General features: G+C 47.5%; 6 protein-coding genes across 6 annotated transcripts; all 6 read right to left on the bottom strand.

Moving 5' to 3' along the window:
- Positions 1-7277: 7277 nt before the first annotated feature.
- On the bottom strand, positions 7278-10112 carry PGRI_063810 (putative PHD finger domain protein; the record flags this gene model as incomplete). Its single annotated transcript, XM_040794095.1, has 5 exons — positions 7278-8477; positions 8531-9376; positions 9434-9653; positions 9719-9816; positions 9939-10112. 5 exons carry the CDS (start codon positions 10110-10112, stop codon positions 7278-7280), a joined length of 2538 nt encoding a protein of 845 aa, XP_040649345.1.
- A 936-nt stretch (positions 10113-11048) lies between these two features.
- PGRI_063800 (Rcd1-like cell differentiation family protein) lies at positions 11049-12392 on the bottom strand (the record flags this gene model as incomplete). The annotated part of the gene is made up of 4 exons (XM_040794094.1): positions 11049-11223; positions 11278-11653; positions 11712-11867; positions 11933-12392. The coding sequence occupies 4 exons, from the start codon at positions 12390-12392 to the stop codon at positions 11049-11051; spliced, it is 1167 nt and encodes a 388-aa protein (XP_040649344.1).
- A 789-nt stretch (positions 12393-13181) lies between these two features.
- Positions 13182-14395, bottom strand: PGRI_063790 (uncharacterized protein; the record flags this gene model as incomplete). Its single annotated transcript, XM_040794093.1, has 2 exons — positions 13182-13261; positions 13330-14395. The coding sequence occupies 2 exons, from the start codon at positions 14393-14395 to the stop codon at positions 13182-13184; spliced, it is 1146 nt and encodes a 381-aa protein (XP_040649343.1).
- Positions 14396-16265: 1870 nt separating this feature from the next.
- On the bottom strand, positions 16266-17036 carry PGRI_063780 (uncharacterized protein; the record flags this gene model as incomplete). Its single annotated transcript, XM_040794092.1, has 1 exon — positions 16266-17036. The coding sequence occupies one exon, from the start codon at positions 17034-17036 to the stop codon at positions 16266-16268; it is 771 nt and encodes a 256-aa protein (XP_040649342.1).
- Positions 17037-17803: 767 nt separating this feature from the next.
- PGRI_063770 (uncharacterized protein) lies at positions 17804-19225 on the bottom strand (the record flags this gene model as incomplete). Its single annotated transcript, XM_040794091.1, has 1 exon — positions 17804-19225. The coding sequence occupies one exon, from the start codon at positions 19223-19225 to the stop codon at positions 17804-17806; it is 1422 nt and encodes a 473-aa protein (XP_040649341.1).
- Positions 19226-20204: 979 nt separating this feature from the next.
- On the bottom strand, positions 20205-21392 carry PGRI_063760 (uncharacterized protein; the record flags this gene model as incomplete). Its single annotated transcript, XM_040794090.1, has 1 exon — positions 20205-21392. The coding sequence occupies one exon, from the start codon at positions 21390-21392 to the stop codon at positions 20205-20207; it is 1188 nt and encodes a 395-aa protein (XP_040649340.1).
- Between the last annotated feature and the right edge of the window lie 1033 nt (positions 21393-22425).

Below are 22425 nucleotides of genomic sequence, written 5' to 3'. Positions count from 1 at the left end.
AATGGAGTAGATAAATTAGCAGAGGTAAGCCTGCAAGACATGCTAAGGAGTAACCTAAACCATGATAATACCAGTAACCTCCATTAGTTATTATATTGATTAACTCTCATATACTTCAATACCGTCACGGCAATTCCTAGAAAAGCATATCTCACAGTTCAGTCAACCGAGAGATGAAACTACTTCCCCTCAAATTCCCCCAGATCAGATCAACCATGGATTGCTATACAGAAAAAGGCAGCAGTCTAGATCTGGGCATCCGTAACTCGTAATCTTGGGTCCGGGGATCGGGGAGTCGCGGGGGGATTCTCCTTTCCCTTTTTACCTTTCTACCATATGATTAATGTCAGGGATGACAATTAGTTGGGGGGAATTCTGGTGCCGTTCTATCGCGGGTGTAGTGGAGTACTGTGGATCCTCCCTGATCGACGGAAAGTTGACATCGTTTCCACGGTTGAAGTCGATATCGTGACCAGAAAGTCGACTAGAAGTCAACAGCGCCACATGGATTCTTATTGGTTATGCCCCGCCTGGGTGATGTATCCGGCAGATAGCTAAGCTGGAATTGGTTCAATTAAGTCTTGGAGTCTTGGCAGTGGATTTCCTGGGCGTGACCTGCCTTGCCCTCATTTCTACCACTTCTTGGATTCCAATGGATAGCTCGTGTCATTTCACCCAGATTATAAATTGCAATTTGGGGGTTTAAATTGTACGGCAACACCGCATAATTTGTAATGTTTAATGTTGGATTTCGATTTATTCAGATTCACCGGTGAAGTCAACGCCACGGGGAGTCATGAATCATTGAACTCAACATCCCTGGAAGATCTCCCCGATCAAATGAGTCGAGCCTCTTGTTACTCTAGATGCGCGGCGGTTCGCGCTTACTCGGGGACATTTACTCGGGGACTATAGTTCCCGATCAAGTTTAGTAGACATGACATAACCTAAAATGGGTATTGCTTTGATGTTGTCACAGACCCTTGAATAGGTCATGGGTACTAGGATATTTCCAAAGTTTGGGTGTGGCTGTTTATAATGTACGGTGAGAGACCAACCAAACCCTGCAGCTTTTCTGGAAGGGATTATTATTCCCCAGGGACTGGCTCTTGGGCTCTTGGGAAGTTGGACGCAGGAACCAGCCACGTTGTTGTAAGGGCCTCGTCGTGTTGAAGGCTTGGCCATGCATGTTTTTCTTTGTCTACCCCTACACCCTGTCCTCGGGGACTCGAAAATTGCCCAAAGGGACACAAAATGTCGATCAATTGCTAAAATGGTGGAGAGCATGCAGATGCCATGTGTGATCTGCGAGGAGTTGGAAAGCTGAGGCCTGCACTGCATTGCCATGTGGGTTACCCCTCGCTCAAAGAGGGTGGGGAGTTTGACACAAGCCTGCGCTTTGAGCTTATCTTCTTTTAATTTTTTTTTTATCTCCTAGACGTACTTGTCGGGCATTCTGTAAGCATCTTATTTGCCCTTGTCTATATGCCGCGTTGCTATGGGGCGAAGTCATGATGTATTCTAGGTGTTTAGAATGACCACATCGATTAAAAATAGAGCATTGAGAGAGCCACAAAGCAGCCTCCGCCGACTCGGGGGAATATCATTGTGAAAGCTGAGGAAATTCAAAAGTGGGTAATACTCATATTCGCAGATCCCATTTGACATTCCAGCGGCCTCCCCGACGCCCCAACACCCTGTCCTGGAAGTCCTATAGTTGGTTTTCCGTGCCTTAGTCTGATATCAGGCTTTTGGCTTTGATGCATGTGGATTTCCTCAAATCCCGCATTCGTAGGACCAAAAATGAGATATCAATGGAAACTTCCACCGCATCGGGGGGAACCATCGGTACGAATAACCAACAGCCCTGTCAACCGGAATTATCAATTCCTAAACCCCAGTCCAAAAGCCGCACTAATCGTCAGTGCTCACAAATGAGGTGCTCAGGCCTCTGAGCCACTGCTGCAACTGGTCGAGCACTCATGAACTCTTCTCTAATGAGCGTGAACCATATTGACAGATAGAATCACCCCGCTCAGACCCCCCCCTGGTCATCTTCCAAGTGCTTCTAGAAGCTCGATATTCTCGACGAAAGAGGTTAAATCCAACTCTAACCTTCGGATAGTCACAGTTCAGTCTGCTGACTCGACTGCTTTGGGAAATGCGAAAAACGCCCAGATCTCCACGTTCTCATAGCTAGACCATGTTTCATGTTGAATCTTCTCTTTCAACCCCTTGATCCGCAGCTCGGGTGTTTCAAATGTTTCTAAAGATATCTTCGTTTCAAGATATTCTTATCAGGTTCATTGTTGATGCTATTTTCATAGTGACAGCATGAGAGACAGAGAGAGAGGGCTGAGGGATTGATCAGCATCATGGAGAGATCGACATTTTGATAATAAACAACGACATAAAAGAAGAAGGGTTTACTGAACTAGAAAACTTTGTTACTCATATTTTTATTCGAGGCCATGTCCCCGATACCCCGATTCCCCGATTCCCTGAACCCTGAACCCTGTACTCCATAGTCCCTTCATAGTCCTACAGATTTTTCATACGGCTTTTGCAGGGGCCCCGGTTGACTCGGCCGGATCGGCGGAGCATGGCTATTGCTGTTATCTGTGATCTACATGGCCTTTCCTGACATAGTAGATTGTAAAACGTTTCAATTAATTTATTTATACTATAGGCATAGCTGCTTTCGCCACGAATGCTAGGCCACCTATTCAGAAAATCCATACTAAGTGAAAAGTGCATTTGCCAACACTTAAAGTGGTCAGGCCGTATTACGGGGAGGAAAGAGCGGGGAGATGTACCGGAATTGGCGAACCAAAAATGACGCGCAAACGGCGGATCGCCATGCGACATTGAAAAGTAATGTCTTCGAGCCCCATAAAACCTAACTCTATTATATCAAACCCTAACCACAATGCAGTTAAAGAGAGCGTATAGAATGACCGATAACCCATATGAGACATGGGTTAAGATCAGATCTGTGCCAATTCCCAGACCGCCACGAGGAATCTCCTGCGCAACCTTGGAACAGCGGCTAGATTTCATTTGTCAGCTCTATATACTGGGGTCTGATGCGCTTGCTGCCCAAATAGGAGAAAGGGCTGCCTGCAATAACCTGCAAGCCTCAGCCAAAATATAGTGGCATTCTCAACCAACAGTTGGATTTTCTCACGATTGGTTGAACGGCTGAGATTGTTGACGGTTTATCTGTCAGAGTGTGCACAGGTGACGACTATGTAAATGCGGGCTTGAGCTGGCGAACCTCGTGCTTTGTAGATACCTACCTCTTCTTCCTGCGCCTTTTTTGTGCTGCACTTGACCTGTTGCGGTCAATATCTCGAACCTTGCGGAGTAGAAGTTATCATGTTGTCACATTTAGCCTTGGAACCAACATCGACTACGCGCCCTACCTTTCTCCCCGTCACTTCTCTCGGTTTTTTTTTTCTTTTGCCAATTTTCCACTAGCTTCGCATAGTGGGAGAACAGACGTCGATCGTCATATCGACGATTGGGGCATGGACTTCCCTTCTCTCAAGCCCCTCAGTTGTGGAAAGTTGATGTGTGTGATTCGGGTGTCACAGTTCTTAACGCCCTACGTCCCGTCCTTGGGACCGGAATGCCCGAAGCGCTAGGTTTCAACGGTTCTTGTTGGTAATCATCTCGTATAAACTGATATTTTCTTGTGTTGTCCGAGTTAGTTGGAGATGGTACCATATTTCCCACGGGGCGCAAATCCCGAGGAGAAAGTTGTCGGAGACATACATCGAAAATAGATCTAGATTATCGGAGCGGACGATCTCTCTTTTTTTCTCTCTTCCATATACATTTTCGACTCTCAAAATTTAATTAAAATGAACAGTTACCAACTATTAGTCAGGATCAAATTAAACAGATCCCAAGCTAGACTTGACAAAACAAGCTCAAAATAGACAGACACATGTCGAGTCATTAATACGGTAGGTACTTACTCGGCGGCGTACTCTGTACTAAGCTTAGAAGTACCTAAAGGACCCTTGTTGGCTTGGCTCACGGTCACCTGTTCAGAGATGCGGGGATATCGCTTATCTCCGTAGCCCTACAATATACGTTGTCTAGGTCTTGATCAACAAGAAATGTTACTGAATTTGTTTAAATAACGGTCAGTGCCTTAGAGTTCACTAAAGAATAGGCGTGTAGATAAAATTCCAAGCAAGGCAAGAGCAAGAGGAAGATCGTACCGGAGTTTGGCGGATGTGATAGTTCGTCTGTCACATCCAACGGCGCCTTGACTGCCAAGTGTATTTACTCCACCTCTGCGGGTATCGGTGCACTGTTAGTGGATTATCTACGCGTGGTTTCGGCTGTGTTCAGAATTTTTGTGTACCTTTAGTTGATTTCCAATCGAAAATAAAACACGGGAGAGATTTATCGCCAAGATAAATTAATAACTTGCACGAAAAAGTCTTAAAAGGTAACCCCGGTCTGGAATTTGTACGGGTTAGGGTCCTATTTGGTCTGGTGGATTGAGGAGATAAAATACAGTGTTGGAATTCAAGTTGGATGAAGCAATTACAACTGCTTGGTATAGTATGTATCCATGCTTATTTCCGATATACTAAACGGAGTATGTATATAGAAGTACAATGTAGATATTGTACCTGATCTATGCATATGGTGGAGTACCTGTCTCCGTTTGATCAAAGAAAAGGATCTCCAGACACGAATGCAATTGTCTTTCCTTTCGTATCAAGGAGACTAGCTTAGTGGGGGGAGTAGCGTAGTCGGCTGTAGCCACCCGTGTCTGAGTCTAAAAAATTGATATTTGACAACCTTGGAGCTTTTTGTTCTCTCTTTCTATGCTGTTTTGCATGTTTTATAGTATCTATATATCTATAATACCAAACCCACAAGCCTCTTTCCTTATATCCATGGCTATAATATAGTTATACTCCGTATAACATTAATCTAGGCTCAAATTATCGCGGGAGCCGGCACTCCCACGAGTGGCCGGATCAGTTTCCGGAACTCCACTCTCTCTTTTCCACTTTTTCCATTTAACAAGAGATATGAGTTGCATGAGTGGAGATGGACAAGCTCGGATCACGATCATGTCTGCCGTGTGAACCTAATATGTCCAATCACCATCTAACTATTTAGATGGCCCTAAGCTTATTCTGGCTTCGGAGTTACGGAGTACTCCAGCTCCGTACAACGAAAGGAGCTAAGGAGTCTATATGGAGTAGGTATAATTTTGAAATCCCGAAACTGAATCTCAAATCATTTATATTGTGTCTGTGCTACTTAACAATTTTCTGATTGTATCATTGAGCGTTATTTTAGCAGCTAATCATTGCCCTCCAATTAATATTTTTGCTAGGAGAAATGACTGCTAGGGGGGAAGGAATAACATTTACATTTACATTTACATCTACATTCGTCTTCAGATTCACATTTCATGATTCAAGACTGTTCAGCACTTGGCATTTGTAGCTCATGGGTGACATTGTGATCTATGTATAAACTCACCTGTCTCATTCTCATTTCCCTAAATTCTTATTTCATCTTAATTTTTCCCATATAGCCTCACTTAATCCATATCCCTGTCCAAGCCCCCTTTTATTGTGGAGTTATGACAGGACATGACAGGATGATAGATCATCTCATTATGTACCCCAACTCCGTACCCTAGACATATCTGGTCCCAAGAGACAAATTGCCGTGATATAGGGGGGAAGATGGGGGATGCAGCTAACACTACTCCGGTTAGTGCGTGATCTACATCGATCACCTCCAATTACTGTCGGGACCGGTCGGTTGCAACTATGTAGGTTGACTGCGCCGCATACTAGATCCAACAGGCTATTATACTGCCAACGGGTTTGCCTTTTTTTTAGCGCTGTAATGCGGAGTTTGAAGCCGAACTATCATGAAATGACTTTTTCTTACCGGGAATATGCCTAATAACAACTAACTTACTATCACACTAATACCCTTGTGGAATGGGATGCTGGGACGGGAAGATGGCCTTTTGTTTTTCTTTTTTTTTCCCTTTTTATTGGTTTTTCCTTTTTTTGGATTATTTTAGCCCCCTGGTTATTCTGATTCTATTGTGTTTATAATAAGTGAGACAATTAATAAAGAAGCATAATATGATTGACCGGAGCTAGGGAGAAAGGGTTCAAATGTTGCGAGCCGTGTTGGTGTGTCCGTACAGGGATATAGGTAGTATGCATCTCGGTATGTCAGCGCATACTGTTGGCTGTTTAGGGCAGGTCTGCGTTTGGGCATGCATTTATGGCCAGGGGTATATGCGGATCGACGTATCGGTCGATTTCAATCAGACTGGGCATAATACTTTTGTGTTGACTACCACATTCTTCTAGTAAGACGGTAGGATGAACATAAAGCCATCTTATCAAGGGGATAATTGTTGAATAAGTGTACTTTATCAGCTGGAATGTTTTACAATAGGTCAGAACTGAGAGAACATTTCAGTTGATATGTTATTCCCCCTATTTGGATAAGGGGGCTGCAAATATATAGATTTAGAATGTATATCTCAACTTCCAAACATTTTTACCTTTTCACCAAATACATCAAATATCAAGTAGCTCAAAACTGAAATCAAATAAGTTTGTCTATTAGAATACACATGTCCTCGCCCACCAAAAAAACAATGGTGCCAGAACTGGACCATCTGAAAACGCCGCTCGAGTCCCCATCCATCTTGATGCATTGTAAAAACAGGAAAGAAACAAAAAGTTTCAAACGCCAGCCCACCACAGTCTCAACCAACTCCAAAGAGAAAGGAGTGCTCCCACGAGACAGAGCCCTGACACTAACGACAAAGGGAAAACTCGGTATAAAAACACGGTACATCAACAAGGTTCGTCTGCAACAGCAGAACTTTTGGAAAAGACAACAAAAACAAGCGCCTATCAGGCCAGAAGGCTTGATTTGGCAGATTTGGAGATTCAATGTATGGCAATGTATGACATGTCGTTTCCCAGGTGACTCCGCCTGGAAACAATAACCGGATGCATACCATTTGTGCCCACTTGACCACGATCTACAGAAGTTAAAACAGACGTCAAGAAACACGTCAAGAGCACAGATCACACCTGCTCAAAATCCACTGCAGCACAAGTTGGGCGGTTGGATTCCGGGACTGAGTCCATGATGTATCCAGGGCGGCGATCAGATTTTTGCAAACTCAAAAAGTGGGCAATAAAAAAGGCGTTGTAAAAAAGAACACATGCTGTCCTTACTGCTGCGCTAGAAATTCATTGGCTTTGGCCACTGCTTCCGTGCTGAGGCGAGGGAACAGGATCAGGGTACTGAGATACGGCACCAGAGCCCAAGGGAGGAAGGCGATTCAGGGATGGCGATGACATCGGATGCTGACCATTGCCCTGGTATTGGTGAGCCTGGTGCAGCATTGACGCATTCTCTCTCAGTCGACGTTCCTCCTGCTCAGGAGTCATGCATTTGACAGGCGGAGGGATCGGAGCATCTGGAGAGCTACGGCCCATGAGCTTCGGGCTCGGTTCCAGTCTGCGGATGGGTGGCAGGACCGGTGCGCCTGCCATGGCACTGCCAGTAAGCGGACGAGGTGACTGCTTAGTTGGGCTAATCCCGGACATAGCCATGCCGTGAGAGCTTTGGGGAGGCGAAGAGTGGTTGCCGTTGGGTGTTGCGGCAGAGAAAGACGGGTAGTGACTAGACATCGACGGAGTGGCTGCATGACCTGACTGCGGACGTGGAGTCTCGAAAGAACTCCACGGAGATGGTGCATGGCTTGGAGCACCAGGGGGGAAGCCCGCAATAGGGCCAACATCAGGGTTGCCCTGAGTAGGTGACATAGATGGTTGATTTTGAACAGGACTTTGGGCAGAGTGAGAGGAGGAGGGCCGCACAGGGAATGATCCAAAGGGGGGAAGATGAGGAGCTGGCTGCATAGGGGGCAAAGAGTGCTGAGAGGAGGATAGCTGTGCATGCTGCTCCCTAGCGGTATGCAGCAAGCCATTCATACCCTTTGGTGGAGAAAATGGTGGACGAGGAGGGCTTGAAGAAGGAGTGTGACCTGTGTGATGAGCCCGGCGCTGGGGAGATGGAGGAGGATAGAAGTTGCCATGACCAATAGCGGACGAGTGTAGTGCAGGTTGTGTTCTTGACGGTTCGTTTTGGACATTGGATAAAGCTAGATGTGATTTCTTCACAGGTGAAGGCGGAGCATGATCTTCGTCGTCCTCCATTTTCCGTTTCTTATTGACCGGAGGAGCAGCCGAAGGAGATGCTGAAGCGCTGACTCGGAATTTGAGGGGTGGAAGTTTGGGTCTGTTGGAGTCTTCTTCTTTCTGCTTGCAGTCTCGGCAGACAAAGTGAAAGTCTTCCTTTTCGGCCGCTTCCTGTGAGATACCAAGACACTTGCTATGCTGCCAAACATTGCATTTTTCACACGCAACACTGTGACTTCCGTCATCCTAGGAAAAGGTTAGATTAAGGCTGCCACTTTTACTTAGCAACTAAGACTCACCAAGTTCTCGCCATACACTCCGCAGCCAGAACAATCAAAAACCCATTGGTCATCTTGGGTAAGCCCTGCCAGATTCTTCTGGGACTTCTCCAGGTCAGCCTGGAGGTTTCGGGCAGACACTCTGCTTTCACCTCTCTCAATTCTCTCTTGCTCTTCCGCGATCCTTTCAAGCTCGGCCTCATGTATCAGTCGCTTCTGTTCACGGTCTCTGATGCGCTGCTCTCGAGTCATTGTACGCGACTGTCGGTCTTCTTCGAGCTGACTTTGCTTCGCCTGCTGCTTACGAGCCTCGGCCAGGTCGCTTTCACGCTTCTGGGCGGCTTCAGCAGCTTCTCGTTCCTGCCGTTCTCTTTCTTCCTTGGCGGCAAGTCGGCTGGACCTCTTAGCACCTGCAACCAGCTGCAGGTTCAGAAGCTCCTTTTCGCGCTTCTGGCGCTTACGCTGTTGCGCTTCCTCTGCCTTCTCGAGGATAGGCAGCACATGCTCAACAATACTATCGCGTAGGTATTTCTCGTCCGCGTCCTTGGTCTTTTGGAGTGTCTCCAAAAAGGCCTGGTATTCCTCGAGCGTGACAGCCACACACTCCCACTTGAAAGGATCTTTAGCAAAAGCCGCGACGGCATTTGCATCGTTGGTATCCTTGCTCTCCTCGTCGGAACCCTCTTCCGCCGCTGCCGTAGAGGTACGCTTTGACGTTCTCGATACTCGAGAAGATCGGCTCTTTGCCTTCTTCTTGGGAGGCTGAGGAGGGGGAGGGAGAGGTGGGTCGGTGCGACGGTAAAGACGGTTGTCATCTAGCACATAGTATGAACGCCCCTCGCGATCCCAGCCAAATTCTTCAATGCGCTGGAGAAGATCAGTATGCGATAACCAGGGGTTAAGGTTATACGAGAGCTAGCTTACCCATTCTGTCTGCTCGGTTTCCTTCTTTTCGGGCATCTTATCGCGAATGCGGTCCGGGTTCCAGAATGTCCATACCGTCAGCTGATGGAGGACGTGGATCTTGGTGAAAACATCGAAATGCAAGAACTTGTTCGGTTCTTCATCGTAGCCGAAGGGATTATTGGTATTGGGTGCTTTCGCGTTGTACTGGCGTCGGGTGTACTCATCGAAATTGTCGAAGCTGTCAAAGAAGTGGTGTCAGTGAATCCGCGTGGGATAGCAAGAAACATGTCCCAGTATACGTACGTGAGGCCGCGATGCGATGAGATCCATTTGAGGAGACACAATCCAATCTCTAGTAGTTTATGAGATGGCTCGGGTTTGAGACATTCGACTTCTAGATCCTAGCGTGCGGCAAAAGCTATCAGCGATAATTCAACCAAGTGAGATGTGCTTGTGTATCATCTCATCAATGCGACATGAAGCGCATCATTGATCTCATCTCAGACAATGCTAATGGACATACCTCAATCCCAAACTCCTCGTCAATCTTCATGACCTGGCCAAAGATGGCAATATATTGCATCAGGCTTGCAAATGCCCAGTCGCTCCTAAGCTGTGAGAGCAAACCAGGTTCTTCGGGTGCCTGTTGCTCGACCACCGGGGCGGCCTCGGAGTGGGTGCGCTTTCGCGATCCCATCGCGGCGGGACAACCGTTAAGGCCGGTTTTCTCGGAGGTGTTCAACTGGGGGTGTTCACTGGAATGGAATTTAAGCGGAGATGAAAGCCAGAGAAGTGACCAACTTTCAAATAAGAAATACGAGCGTGAAAATTGAAAAAAAGTGCCTATGAAATATGGAGGTTGAGTCTGGGCTTTTTTTCGTGTCGTGAGGCAAGACAGTAAGGCGGCGCGTCAAGACCTTATCACGTGAGCAGATGCGTTTGTCGAATTCAGCAAGGGGAGAGAGAATTTCAAGCAAATTTTATCTTGTCGATCATATAAATCTTCAGGAAATCACAGAGCCCTGCAGGTTATGCAAACAATGGAAGATCGAATATTCATGAATTGGAGACAAGTACATTCATGCTTTTTGAGAACGTCGCATATACACAATAGAAAACAGAAAAGAGAGAAATAATCAAAACAAAGCAGACGCCTGGATCTTTGGATATCTCTCGCTCAAAGGTCTATCTCACACAGAGCAGTTGGGGGTCGTCAAAGACGAGGAGAAAAATGCACACAGACGACAGCGCCAACCAGAATTCGCGCCACGACAGAGTACCGTCGAATATGAAAAAATCAATGACAAAGAGAAGAAGCATATTTCCCACAAGCAAAATGCAAAACAAAGATAAAAGGAGAAAAAAAGAAAGAAACAAGAATACATTAAAACTTCCCCCAAACGCAGATCACCGAACCCTCAAGAAACCCAATATAAATGCGGTAAAGAGAAACAACCCGGAATGAAGAAAAAAACATTGGATGCCCTCAATCGATGACATACCTCACGCGCTGGATCCATCCAGTTCTTCAACCACAATTTTGCGCCTTGTGTCCGTTAATCGCCAGAAGCCTTTCCCATGCATATCATAAGGTAAAATATTTCGGGAGAAAGAAACAGATGCTTTTCGTATGTTACATGGCTGCCGGGGCTCCATCCGAGACGGTGTCGGACAAGTTGATAAGGAGTTGAGCCAGGCAGCGCTTGGTGGCCGCATCGTCACGGAGGACGGAGGAGAATGTGGCATCCCGGAGAGGTTCGGGGAGACATTGTCTCAAGGCCTCTCGAGCCCGGCTGTTATCACTGAGGCTGTATCCTGCTGTTAGAGACGCCCAAGAAGAGGGATATTGCACAAGGACTTACCGAAGGAAGCAGCGCACAACATGCTTAAGAAGGCGGACAGTCTGTTGCTCCACCAACTGAGTGACCATGTTGCTCAGGACAGTGCCCACGGCATAGAATCTTTCATATGTCGCGCAAATGTAACCCAAGCCAATATCATCAAGAAGAATTTTCTGTACGATAAAGATAGCAACAGTTTTGCTCAGCTCCGATCCCGTCTCCATGATACGAAGACAGAGAGGGATGATCTCTGTAGTTAGGAGGAAGTTGATCACGTCAGAGGAGTCATTCTTCACCAATGCGCCGATAACGCCCAGCGATGTTAGTCGGAGATATTCGAAGGGACGAGACTTGGAGGTGGTGTTGAGGAAGGGGTAGAGGAAAAGAGGGATGTGAGCTAAACGAGGGGAATTAGCAACCGTTTTGGCATGAGTCAGGGTAGATATGTTGCTCACCGTTCAAGAAAAGAGTGCGGGTCTCATTGTGGGACGCGACGCATTGCAAAAGCGCCAGCGCATTGCAGACTCGATTTGACGCGGCGGCAGTCAACTGAGAAGGGTTCAAGAGCGGATATACCGAGATAATTTCTTGAAGGAGTGCAGTCATGACACCTGCAAGTTTCCGACCGTTAGTTATTGTAGACAGGGCTGGGCGCACGTTGGGAATGGAGCCATACCAAAAGAGTGCCAGATAACCAGGGCCAGTTCGGGGACCTGTTCCCGCTTCTTGCTCAGTTCCATCAAAGCAGATTCCCTGCGAGCTGGATCCAATAGCTCAGCGACCCAAATGAAGACCTTGCGATTCTCCTCACTAATTCCACCATCCATGGCGGAGACCGCATTTGGCATGCCATCTCCACCCATGCCGCCGGCGCCACCGGCTCCCTGCGCGGGATTTCCAGCGCCGTTGCCGCTCATGGCAATGCGGCCATAGTGTTGTTGCTGTGCAGCGGCAGCAGCAGCTTGTACCTGAGCATGCTGTTGGGCAACAAGGGAAGCGTGCTGCTGCTGCGACTGATGTGGGTGTGGCTGAGCCTGGTGGTGCTGTTGCTGTTGCTGATGTTGCATCCACGAAGGATCAGCCTGGGGGTATTGATGTTGGTGGGAAAAGACGTGTTGGGTCTGGGCTTGAAGCATGGTGGGTGATGAGTCGTTTCGGAGACTCGTAATACTCCGAAGGATCGGAACTCAGGCGAAGCGACGGCAAAATGGAGACTGGGTTAAAGTTGAAATAGGGTTAATAACGTCAGGAGTTTAATCCCGAGACTGAAATCATTGATGACTGAAGACAAGTTGCAAGGATAGTGGTAGAATGGGTAGAATGGTTCGAACAGGTAGAACAGAGGAGTGTGGAGGAGGGAAAAGGCGGAAGTGAAGGCGGGGAGGTAAAGTGCCTCCCCTAACTTTTGTGTGGTCTTTTTTGGCCTTTGGGTATGTCTCTCTTCACTTATCTTACTCTATATAATGATTTTCTTTTCTATCTTTTCTAATCTTTTATCTCATTTAACTCGGGATTTATTGGATTTGCGTGTTGTCAAACCTGCATGGCATTGGAACCGAGCACATTGTTTCCTGCAAGCTGTTTGCTTTCTGCAGCCATTGCAACCCCCATGCGCCAGTTGCTCATGGTTATTTCATGCCGGTGCCCGTCAGCAATTATATACCATGCCAAAATACGTATTAGACAATAAACAAGTCCAAGAATCATGTCGAGTTTGTGCTCATAATTTCATATGTACGTCGTAGTATGCCATAAATCTCTCATATCGACATCGAAAACACGGAAATATCGTCAATGAAAACCAAAAAAAAAAAAAAAAACCAAATCGTGCAAATCGTAGTCATACATTAATCACGTTATAAATCCAGCGCCATAAATGCGTAAATCAAACCAAAGTTGTCGAGGTGAAAGACAAGAGTCTCACGTCAGATATCATGGACGGTCAGATCGAGTGCGCGATCGTCGTGATCGTCGCGTATCTCTAGTTCGTCTGTCAGAACTTCGGCTACCTGTGAAAGAAAAAAAAGTCAGTAAAGGTCTTTCTTTCGTGAAAATATATAGGGGCAGACGCACTCCCGGTGCCCGAGTAATAATCGGAATAGTAGTAATATGAACTTGGGTAGGAGGACTCTGTCTTGTCGTCGTCGTGCTCTCTATCTCTCTTCCGCTTCAATCCCAAACACAGAGCAAGAGCACCGATAATGATGGCAATTGTGCCCAAGCCCCATTTGGATTCTTTCTTCTCGCTAACCTCACTGCCTCCCGCGGTTGGCTTGGTGCCGAACCACGTTCGGCCGGGAGGAGGGGGAGGCCGACCGCCATGCGAATGATGAGAATGGTGCTCTTCAATATAGGTTGTGTCCTGTCTGCGGCGCTTCTTGCCGAAGCCGAGTGCGGCAAATAGGCCTTCCAAGATACCCTTAAAGCAGACGCATGCGCAGAGGAGTAGCAACAAGAACGCACCAACGATACTGCCGATAACGATTCCTGCGATGGCGCCACCACTCAAGCCGTTGTTACCTGCTTTGACCCCGATCAATTCTGCCCCGTCCGTTCCAACTGGCGCCGTGAATCCCTCCGTGATGGTTGGGGCTGCGGTTGCTGTTACGGTGGTTGCCCCATCGCTCGTCGGTCGAACGCCTGGCGTGGCGTCGGTTCCTGTCGCAGTCGCAATAAATGAAGAGCTCTCGGCGACACATTGGCCCGCATTACCAGCGGCATTCAAGGCGCATTCTTGCGTGGCATCGCAACAACTCGAGCCGCACTTTGTCTCTCCGAGGTCGAATCTGCACGAGCCTGTGCCTGTCGGTGCAGCTATCTGGCTACTCCAGACAGAGGTAATAGTTGTTACGTCGGTATTGGTGAGCACGTAAGTGGATGTGTAATATTCCCAGTCTCCACCGCCACTAGCACTCCCATCTGCACAGACAGCCTCTTTGGCACTGTTGGTAGTGCACGTTTGACCGCTCGCGCAGCAAAGCCAGCCATTGTAGCCACAAGGGTTCTCACAGCGCTTCTCAAGCCCGTTTCCCTCAGTGACGTTTGCTCCCAATCCGAGCGGGGTTGCGGCTGTGTGGGTCGAGTAGTTGAGAAGTAAGGCAAGTGTCGAAAGCACCGGCAGGACGGATAAAGACCGCATCGCAAGGAAACAGCGAGGCAACGTTTGCCTTAATTTAATGGTGAAACCACTCGAGTGGGAGAGCCTGGAGATTTGGAATGGAGTGGTGTTCCTCAGTAGTCTTGTCTCACCCCGTATACTCGATCTTTGTAGATCACCAGTAAATGAAGATCTAGAATATTTGAGTCAAGTGATCGGAATGTACGGAGTAGACAAAGAATAAAGAAGAATGAGAGAAGTCAAGAGAGGAGAGTGTTCCAGTTTGTTAGCTACACAGTGTTTCCCAGCCTCTCTCCGTATACCCAACCACCCGATTTCCTACCAATCGCCTAATCCCTTCTTTTTATTTTTATGGTGGCTGGGTTTCAAATTAAATCTATTTTTCTTGCCTCTGATTAGTCCAACACTATTTTTTACATCGAATAATAAGCCCTCCCCTGCATCCTGTCAGAAGTGATCAACGGTCGAATGCAGGTCTCTCCACCCACATAGGAGCAATCAGCTTTATGTCCAACACCGCCATTTTAGAATTTTCGTGTGAGGAACAAAATCCCATTGTATGTTGTATGGAATTCTTTGGGCAGCCATGAGTCTCATAAATTGCAGGTCGGGGATATTCCGTGTCACCAATGGCAGCCCAACAATGAATTGCCCAATCCTATGAAAGCACAGGAGATCCGGTCAAACCTGCAAGTCCTGGAAAATCGCTAGACATCCTACCTACAGGTGATCATATGTCCAAGGGACATCCCCAAAAGCGCCTCTACATCGTAGGTTTCTGCATGTTCAATCGACAATCGAAGCTTCTCCAATTCATTCTAATGGAAAAGTATCACTGTCTGGGCGACATAGCTATGCTTACCTAGAAACTTCTCACTCTGTTATGAAATTGCTAGGCATATCGTTCTTTTTTCTATAAAATATCCCTAACTAATAGTGGTGTATGCCGCGAAACCACTTGACTATATGGTTGCTTGTACGATGGCTAAAAACTAGCGATAGTCTCAACAACCATATTCGATTCCACCGGAGATACAGATCCTGCCCGCTAGTGTCTTATCATTAGATAGCTGCTTATGTTAGGCCATCGATGGACCTGGGCATCCATGACTAGGCTCTTCGCATCGTCAAAATCGGCCACGTTTAAAACGAGCTTCGGACTATCCACGATCTTGTCCGCCGCATCATCACCCTTGGCCCCAATGTGGAGCATACTGCCAAAGCTGTGAGGGATTCTTAGCCTGCGTATGGGTTGGATCGGGATTGTAAATTGGACCACATGACCTGGCATGCGAACTGGAAGTGACGAAGTGGGTAAACCTCGCGATGTTTTAAGAGCCCTAAGACCAAGTATCTCGATATCTAGCAGGAGGTACCATGCAAGAACTGAATACGAACAGGCCCCAATATCACGGGGGATTTCCAGAAACGAATAATGAATATGTCAGATCTAAAAGCGATCATTACATGAGACCATGATACCATCCATGGATGGATAGTGAGACTCGACTTTAAAAAGGTGTCGAGTGCTTATTCGGTTCAATCTTCCACTAGCAATGACATTACTGTTGTTATGTGCCAGCCGGTTATCATGGAGTGAACAACAATACGTAGCCTGCCAAACACTGTCAAATTGTTTTGATGTATGGTCCAAGATTTAGAATGGGCGGAGCAAAGTGGCAAACATTTCCATGGTTGAATAAATTTTATGAACATAGGACACATGTGGTAAAGCATTTGTACCGAGAAGATTGGCGGAGCTGCCGCTCAAAGCCAATATATATATATTCCAGAGGTTTCTGCTTGCTCCAAATCATAGAAAATCCACAGGGAAAAACAAGGATGTACAAACAAAAAGCAGGCATTTCAAGCATTATTTCAAATCCGTGAATCATATAAACATTCCCGCAACCCCAACCGCCAGCCCGAAGACCAGATCATGGAGACTCGACATCCGCACAGGAGAGGCATCATTCCCAGTGTCGTCCGCATTACCCGTCTGTGTCGCAACGCTGCCACAGTACCCCAAATTAAGACCATGGCAAGCATCCGCACTCAGGCTTGAGCAAATGGAAGTTGCCTGCGACACAGCCGTGACAGCCTGAACCGTCTTGCCCTCCCCGGCACCGCCAATAGTGACACCGTAGCGGCCCATCAGCGCGCCAGTGCACTGTGTGTACTCAGACCGACACAGCGAGTAGTACGATGAGCAAGTCTCAGCATTTTTGAAAGCTGTCGGGACAACAATAAATGGGTATGCACCGTCTAGTGTCGACCCGGTTACGGACCCCGCCCTACCATCGGAAGTGGGGGTTGCGGATGCGCCGCCGGGGAACATGAAGCCAGTGCCTGTACCCGTCGTCTTCGTACCTGTCAGACTGCCGGTACAGCTTGCGCCACTTGCACAGCAGGCGATGTTGTTGGCGTCATCCCGTGAGCAGTTCGTCCCGTGCTTACAGCATGCGTTGGCGTTGCCCAGTTCGGTGCAAGGGGTGAAGCCGGCCGGGCAGTTGTTTTCAGCTCGTCTGAGAATGCGGAGGATTTCAAAGGCTCGTTTGTTGGCTGTGGCTTCTTCTGCTTCGGTGAAGGGTGCCGTCTCTATTGAGTGGACGGTCGATGTGAGGAATGTGGCGGCAAATAAGATCCATCCGGAAGCCCGCATTCTCGGGGTCTTTGGGCGGGGGTTGGAATGGTCGGCTTGGAGAAATTAACTTGAGGTTCTGGTTGATTGGGTGGGTTTAGTGGTTTATTCTCATGCTTCGTTTCGTCGTTGGAGGCGTTATCCGAGGTCGGGGTTGTGTCAACAAACTACTTAAAGGAGTAAGATTAGATTTTCATCGGTCGGGAGTATAATTGAAGACTCGGCACTTGAACATACTTGGGTATTTGCTGTCCCAAGGGGGAATTTGAGATTTTAGGGCAGATCGGAGTTTAAAGAACAAATGATGTAGTTACCAGAGTCAGGTCACAATTATCCACCGGGATGCCCACCGGGATGCCCTAGCAACCGCAGCCCGACCCTCTAGACCCAAAGCCCAAGTCAGATTATATTAATTTTTTTTATGATTCTATTAATGACCGAAGATATCATGTAATAAAATAATTCCAAGAATATAAGTAAAACATAGATTAGGACATAGTTTTGCTCTCAACTACCGCAGCTGAACTGTTTGGCTGATCGGGTAAGTTCCTATGTCCCAGTGCCAATATAATATATATGTCTCACTACTTGTTACTCATTTGGGCACGGAGATACGTACAAGCCGTTATAGTTACTTCTGATAAGATCTATTCGATCAGGTACCAATAGGTGAACAACCCTGGAGTCCAGTAGCATCCCAGGTTATACATTGAAAGGTCATCTGCACAGTTTATGCCTGTTCCCGCCCTTTTCCATCTATTTCTGTGTTGTATTTCAATCATTGAAACTCACCAATCAGGAGCAATCCAATAATCCATCCAGGCGTTTGTACGGAATCTATCAATTGTTCCCTCCACACCGTCCCTTCCAACTGTCCAAACACCACTTTCTACTAATTCTCTCCATCGATCTATCAACCTCTCCAATCTCTGAGCCCGCCTTTCACCACCAAATGGATGGAAAATACCATGCTGAAAGAGCTGTGATACAGACCCTAACGAAATTGATGTCCCATCACTCATTCTCGCATTGTAATCTCGGAAAGGTAGTAGTAGACGGAAGCCAGCCTCCTCGGTATCGTATTCGCACCGGCACACTGACTCACTATAGAGTCCTGTAGGAATAAGATCATTTCCGTTAAATGATACCGTATCATCTCGCCCAAAGAAAAGCCATCGAATCTCCTCCCCGAAACTGACTGTGCGGCTGTTATCTGCAGCTGCAAAGAGAAGGACGGGCGGAATATTCTCGCCCCATCCCCCATGGTCGCGAGGTACCCTTGTAAACCTCTGCCGAGCAATGAAAGCCATAGTGTCATGCGGAACCTCCAAGCCGGGCGCAATAGCTTTAAAACGAGGTGTCTTCACTCTCGTCAGAACTGAACGAATGAAGCATTCTTCCGGTATAGACGCTGCATCAAGCTCTGCATCGGTGAAAAGCGGCGTATCTCTAGAGATAGGTAAAAGCGATCTAGAGGGCATTCTAGCTTCGATAGCCGCCGAGTACCGATCTATCGCGGCCACAGTACTATCGATCTGACTAGTAGAATATGGAAGCCAAGACCAAAGCCCGATTTGCGAACGGGATCTTGCCAGTTCTTTGGGCGCCTCGCCCTCTGGCGAATCGGCCGTGATTTTACCGATTCGAAGCATATGAATCCAGTTGGTAAGGATCGTTTCCAACGGGAACCACATATCCTCATGCTCGTGGATCGGCTGCACGCTATCCAGGTTTTCTAGCGTCGTTGGGAAAGCAGCGCGGTGGAGCTGTTGGTCATAGACGACGCCGACACAATGTGAGCCCAAATCAACCACAGTGTCATAGATAACAACAAATCGTTCCAAATCGTTTAGATCATTTTCCTCATCGGGAAAAATGTCGTCGACCAACATCATTTGGATACCATACACCCAGTAAAAGAAGCTAGACTCAGGCGAGAATATCGAACCTATGAAGGAATTCACGGACGGGTGGAGTCGTTCGCGCACACCTTGTATATTTTCGTCCGCCAAAACAAATGGTTGACTAGCTAGCTCATCGAGATTGGATGCCTCTTGTCCATGGCGGGCCATCCAGCCATACGCAACTAGGTAGTTGTGTAGCCTCGCACAGCGTTCGTAGTCAAGGGGGCCATTGAGGCGCGCAGGGTTGTCCTCCGATACCAGGGCATCCTCAATGTTGAGGATTTGCTGCGGTGTGTTATTCATCATGACCTGGTCGCCTCACCTCTAGATTGAGTTCGGCTCATCCCGAGGTCCTTCTTAAACTTGTAACACCCCCCCACCCCCCCCAACCCCCCCCCCCAACAACCCCCCAAACCACAACAACACACACCCAACAACACCCCCCCCCCCCCCCCCCCCCCCCAGGGTCACATGACAGAGACCTCAGCTCAGACTTCCCCACCTCCAGGGCTCCAGGGGCACCGCTCCTCTTGATCTTACACTTATTTATACGAGTACGAGTACAGCCACTCATATTTTCTCGCGATCTTATATCACTACCGCATACGCAACCCTTGAGAGATTTATACAGTATACTTAAGAATAGCTCAAACCCGGTTTGTACCTAGCTTCGGGGTATTTAGTATACATAGGATGCGAGCTTGAGAATATTAAGGGAATAGGTGCGATTATACTTTGAGTTATGTATACCCGTGAACATACTAGGGCTTTTTACCATTCAGCTATTGCCTCTCCCTACAGACAGATTATTCTGTGTTAGCCTCTTTAGTTTTTACAATAGAACCAATCCATTGTCAAGATATTGCTTGCCCAATCTGTAATAGCTTCCAATATTGCCGTGACAGTATCGAAGCCTGTTCGAGGGTCGTTGAACAGCATTTCTATACCTAATCGGGACTAGCCTATGTAAATCACTCCACTTTATAAGCTTGGCGCCCCGATCGAGTTTATGGATAAAAAGAACGGGGTGCTTACATTGAACCACTTTGCTTTCTTATCCCACGTACAGGGCAGCGGCCCAAGTAGCTGTCCAAAGTTACGGAAATGCGGCTGTTTATTCGGCGATTTCACAGGTAAGTCCTTTCCAATTGACTATGATCTAAATGCGCAAGACTTCAACGTGTAATGTATGATTAGATTAGTAATTAAGTAATGCATCTGCATCCATCTATAAACCTAGCCCTATAAATATATATCTACAGGCTTCCCACTGGAAATTTCATCTTCAACTAGCCTCCGCGTAAACTGCACTGCCATGGACAGACTCAGCTGGCAGCCACTGCCCGGCAACGGTGTTACTGTAGCGGAGTTGGGCGAGTGTAAAGGTGCTGAGCTCAGAGACTAAAACCGTGGAATCCAAGGGCACGACCCGGTGCACCTTAGAGTGTTGAGTGAGCATAGAAATATACTCTTCGTCGGCAACGGACGTGAGATCGTCGTTAAAAGTCACATGTATCAGGGCATCGGGTGAATCGTTGCTGAGTAGCGACGTTGATAAAATCCACAAGGCCGGGCCGACATCGTGGGTCGTCGCGTCAGCAAGATGGAGTAGACCTGAATTAACTCCGAGTGGGTGCTGGAGCTGGAAGAACTTCATCTCGCCAGAGGTTCCGATATGGCCAAAGGTGCCAGTGCCACCAGTGGCATTCCCAGCGAGAGTGAACCACACACCATTCATGGGGCCGTAGGCGGTGATCATCCCGACGGCAGTGTTGCCGACGCTGGGCGGGATTGGCAGCTGCTCCGTCTCGCCGGTGCTGACATTGATGCGCATGATAGATGAGTCGGTGTCTTGCGTAACATATATCAGTCCAGTGATCGGCTCCTCCTTGATAAATACGGGGCTTTTGAGACACTCGTACAATGTGTAGTCCGTCGGGTCAGAGACATCGGCCGAGAACACGTAGTATTTGCCTGTCTGCTCAGATTCCTCCTTGAGGCCGGCCCAGATGCGGTTGCCAATTTCAAACACGCAGTGCGGCCCGTTCCCTGGCGCCGGGATATCAATGGTCTGTAGGATGGTCGGCGCAGTCTGGAGATCCTTGCCGGGGTCCACGAGCAGCAGCTTGTTCTCAAGCTGCAGCGACAGCCACACCTTGCCGGGATACACATCCGATGGCCACACGCCATGTAGCCCGGAATCACTGTTCTTTCCCATGGGGAACGAGTGAAGAGCAATGGGCTCCTCGGTTGTTGGATCCAGCTCGATCTTGACGAGGTTGCTGTTAGACATCTGCGACAGCAACACTATGTTCGTGTCCGGCACGCGCGCAAACTCATGCGTCTGGGTGGTGGCCGGCATTTGATACTCAGTGAGGCGACGGCTCGCGATCCGATCGAGGTGCTGTGCCGACGTGGTGATAGCGCCGAACGCTAGCGCGATCACGAGCGACTTGAAAGTACGGAACAGCATATTTTGTGTTCCTGCTTGGCGGTTTTTGCGTGATGTTGATGTTTTCGCATACGGGTGAGATTCCCCCTACTTTATATGCCCACTAGGCTATGTTCAATGTCACCTCTACCTGTGATTTCACTGGGGACCAAATTGGTTGGCGTAAAAAGTAGAGCTGAACGATTCTCTATTGGAATCCAAAACCCTTGCAAGATTGGTCCTTGCCGGGACATAGCCTATGTTGTACATACCTAGATATAGTATGTAGATCTATCATTGAGGCGGTGCTCAGCTGAACTGATCTATAATATTACAACCTAGGTAGGGACCAATTTGATTGGTGTAATATGTAGATCTGATAGGTCTCATGGACAGAGTTGGAGATTGCCGATAGAATCGGACCAATAAGGTCGAAAAGGGATCGAGACCAATGAATGCACACTTCAATGTTGTCTCTATTCAGCATGCTCAGCGGCCTAAAAAGGGAAGTTACTAATGTAACTGTAGCAAGCATGCAACCCAATGACGCTAGTTGTTCAATTGCCTGCTATTTTCCCAATACGATTGTCGATCTAGATGGGAACTCCTTACTGCTGCATAGTCATCTGAAGTTATGTGGGCCTTATACGGAGTACAGGCAGCCACAATTCGGTAATGACAAATATTGATCACACTGTCTTGTAATATTTGCCTAAAACTGTAGTTGCTATAAAGACTTAAGGGGTCGGACCCAACTCATATGAATCGTCAATGTACAACATATGTAAGAATGGGGCTAATTGTCTACCAGGCATGGTTCTGATATATAAATTAATATATGTACAACATAGTCAATTGATTTAGAATATCAATGCCGGATACATGGTGTACGAATGATTTGGGAGTATATATTTTCTAATTCTATGTGCCTAGATATACCATTGAACCTTGAAATTCCCTAAATTTCAATCTTCCCTGCGGGCCTTTGGTTACCAGAAATTTATATTAGCCGCATTTCCAATTGTCATTCGGAGTCCCGTACGCAGGTGTGCTAATAAGACCAGACTTTCTTAGG

Source organism: Penicillium griseofulvum (assembly GCF_001561935.1).
Source record: "Penicillium griseofulvum strain PG3 chromosome Unknown contig_91, whole genome shotgun sequence".
NCBI classification, from domain to species: Eukaryota; Fungi; Ascomycota; class Eurotiomycetes; order Eurotiales; family Aspergillaceae; genus Penicillium; species Penicillium griseofulvum.
This window is presented reverse-complemented; position numbering and strand designations above follow the sequence as displayed.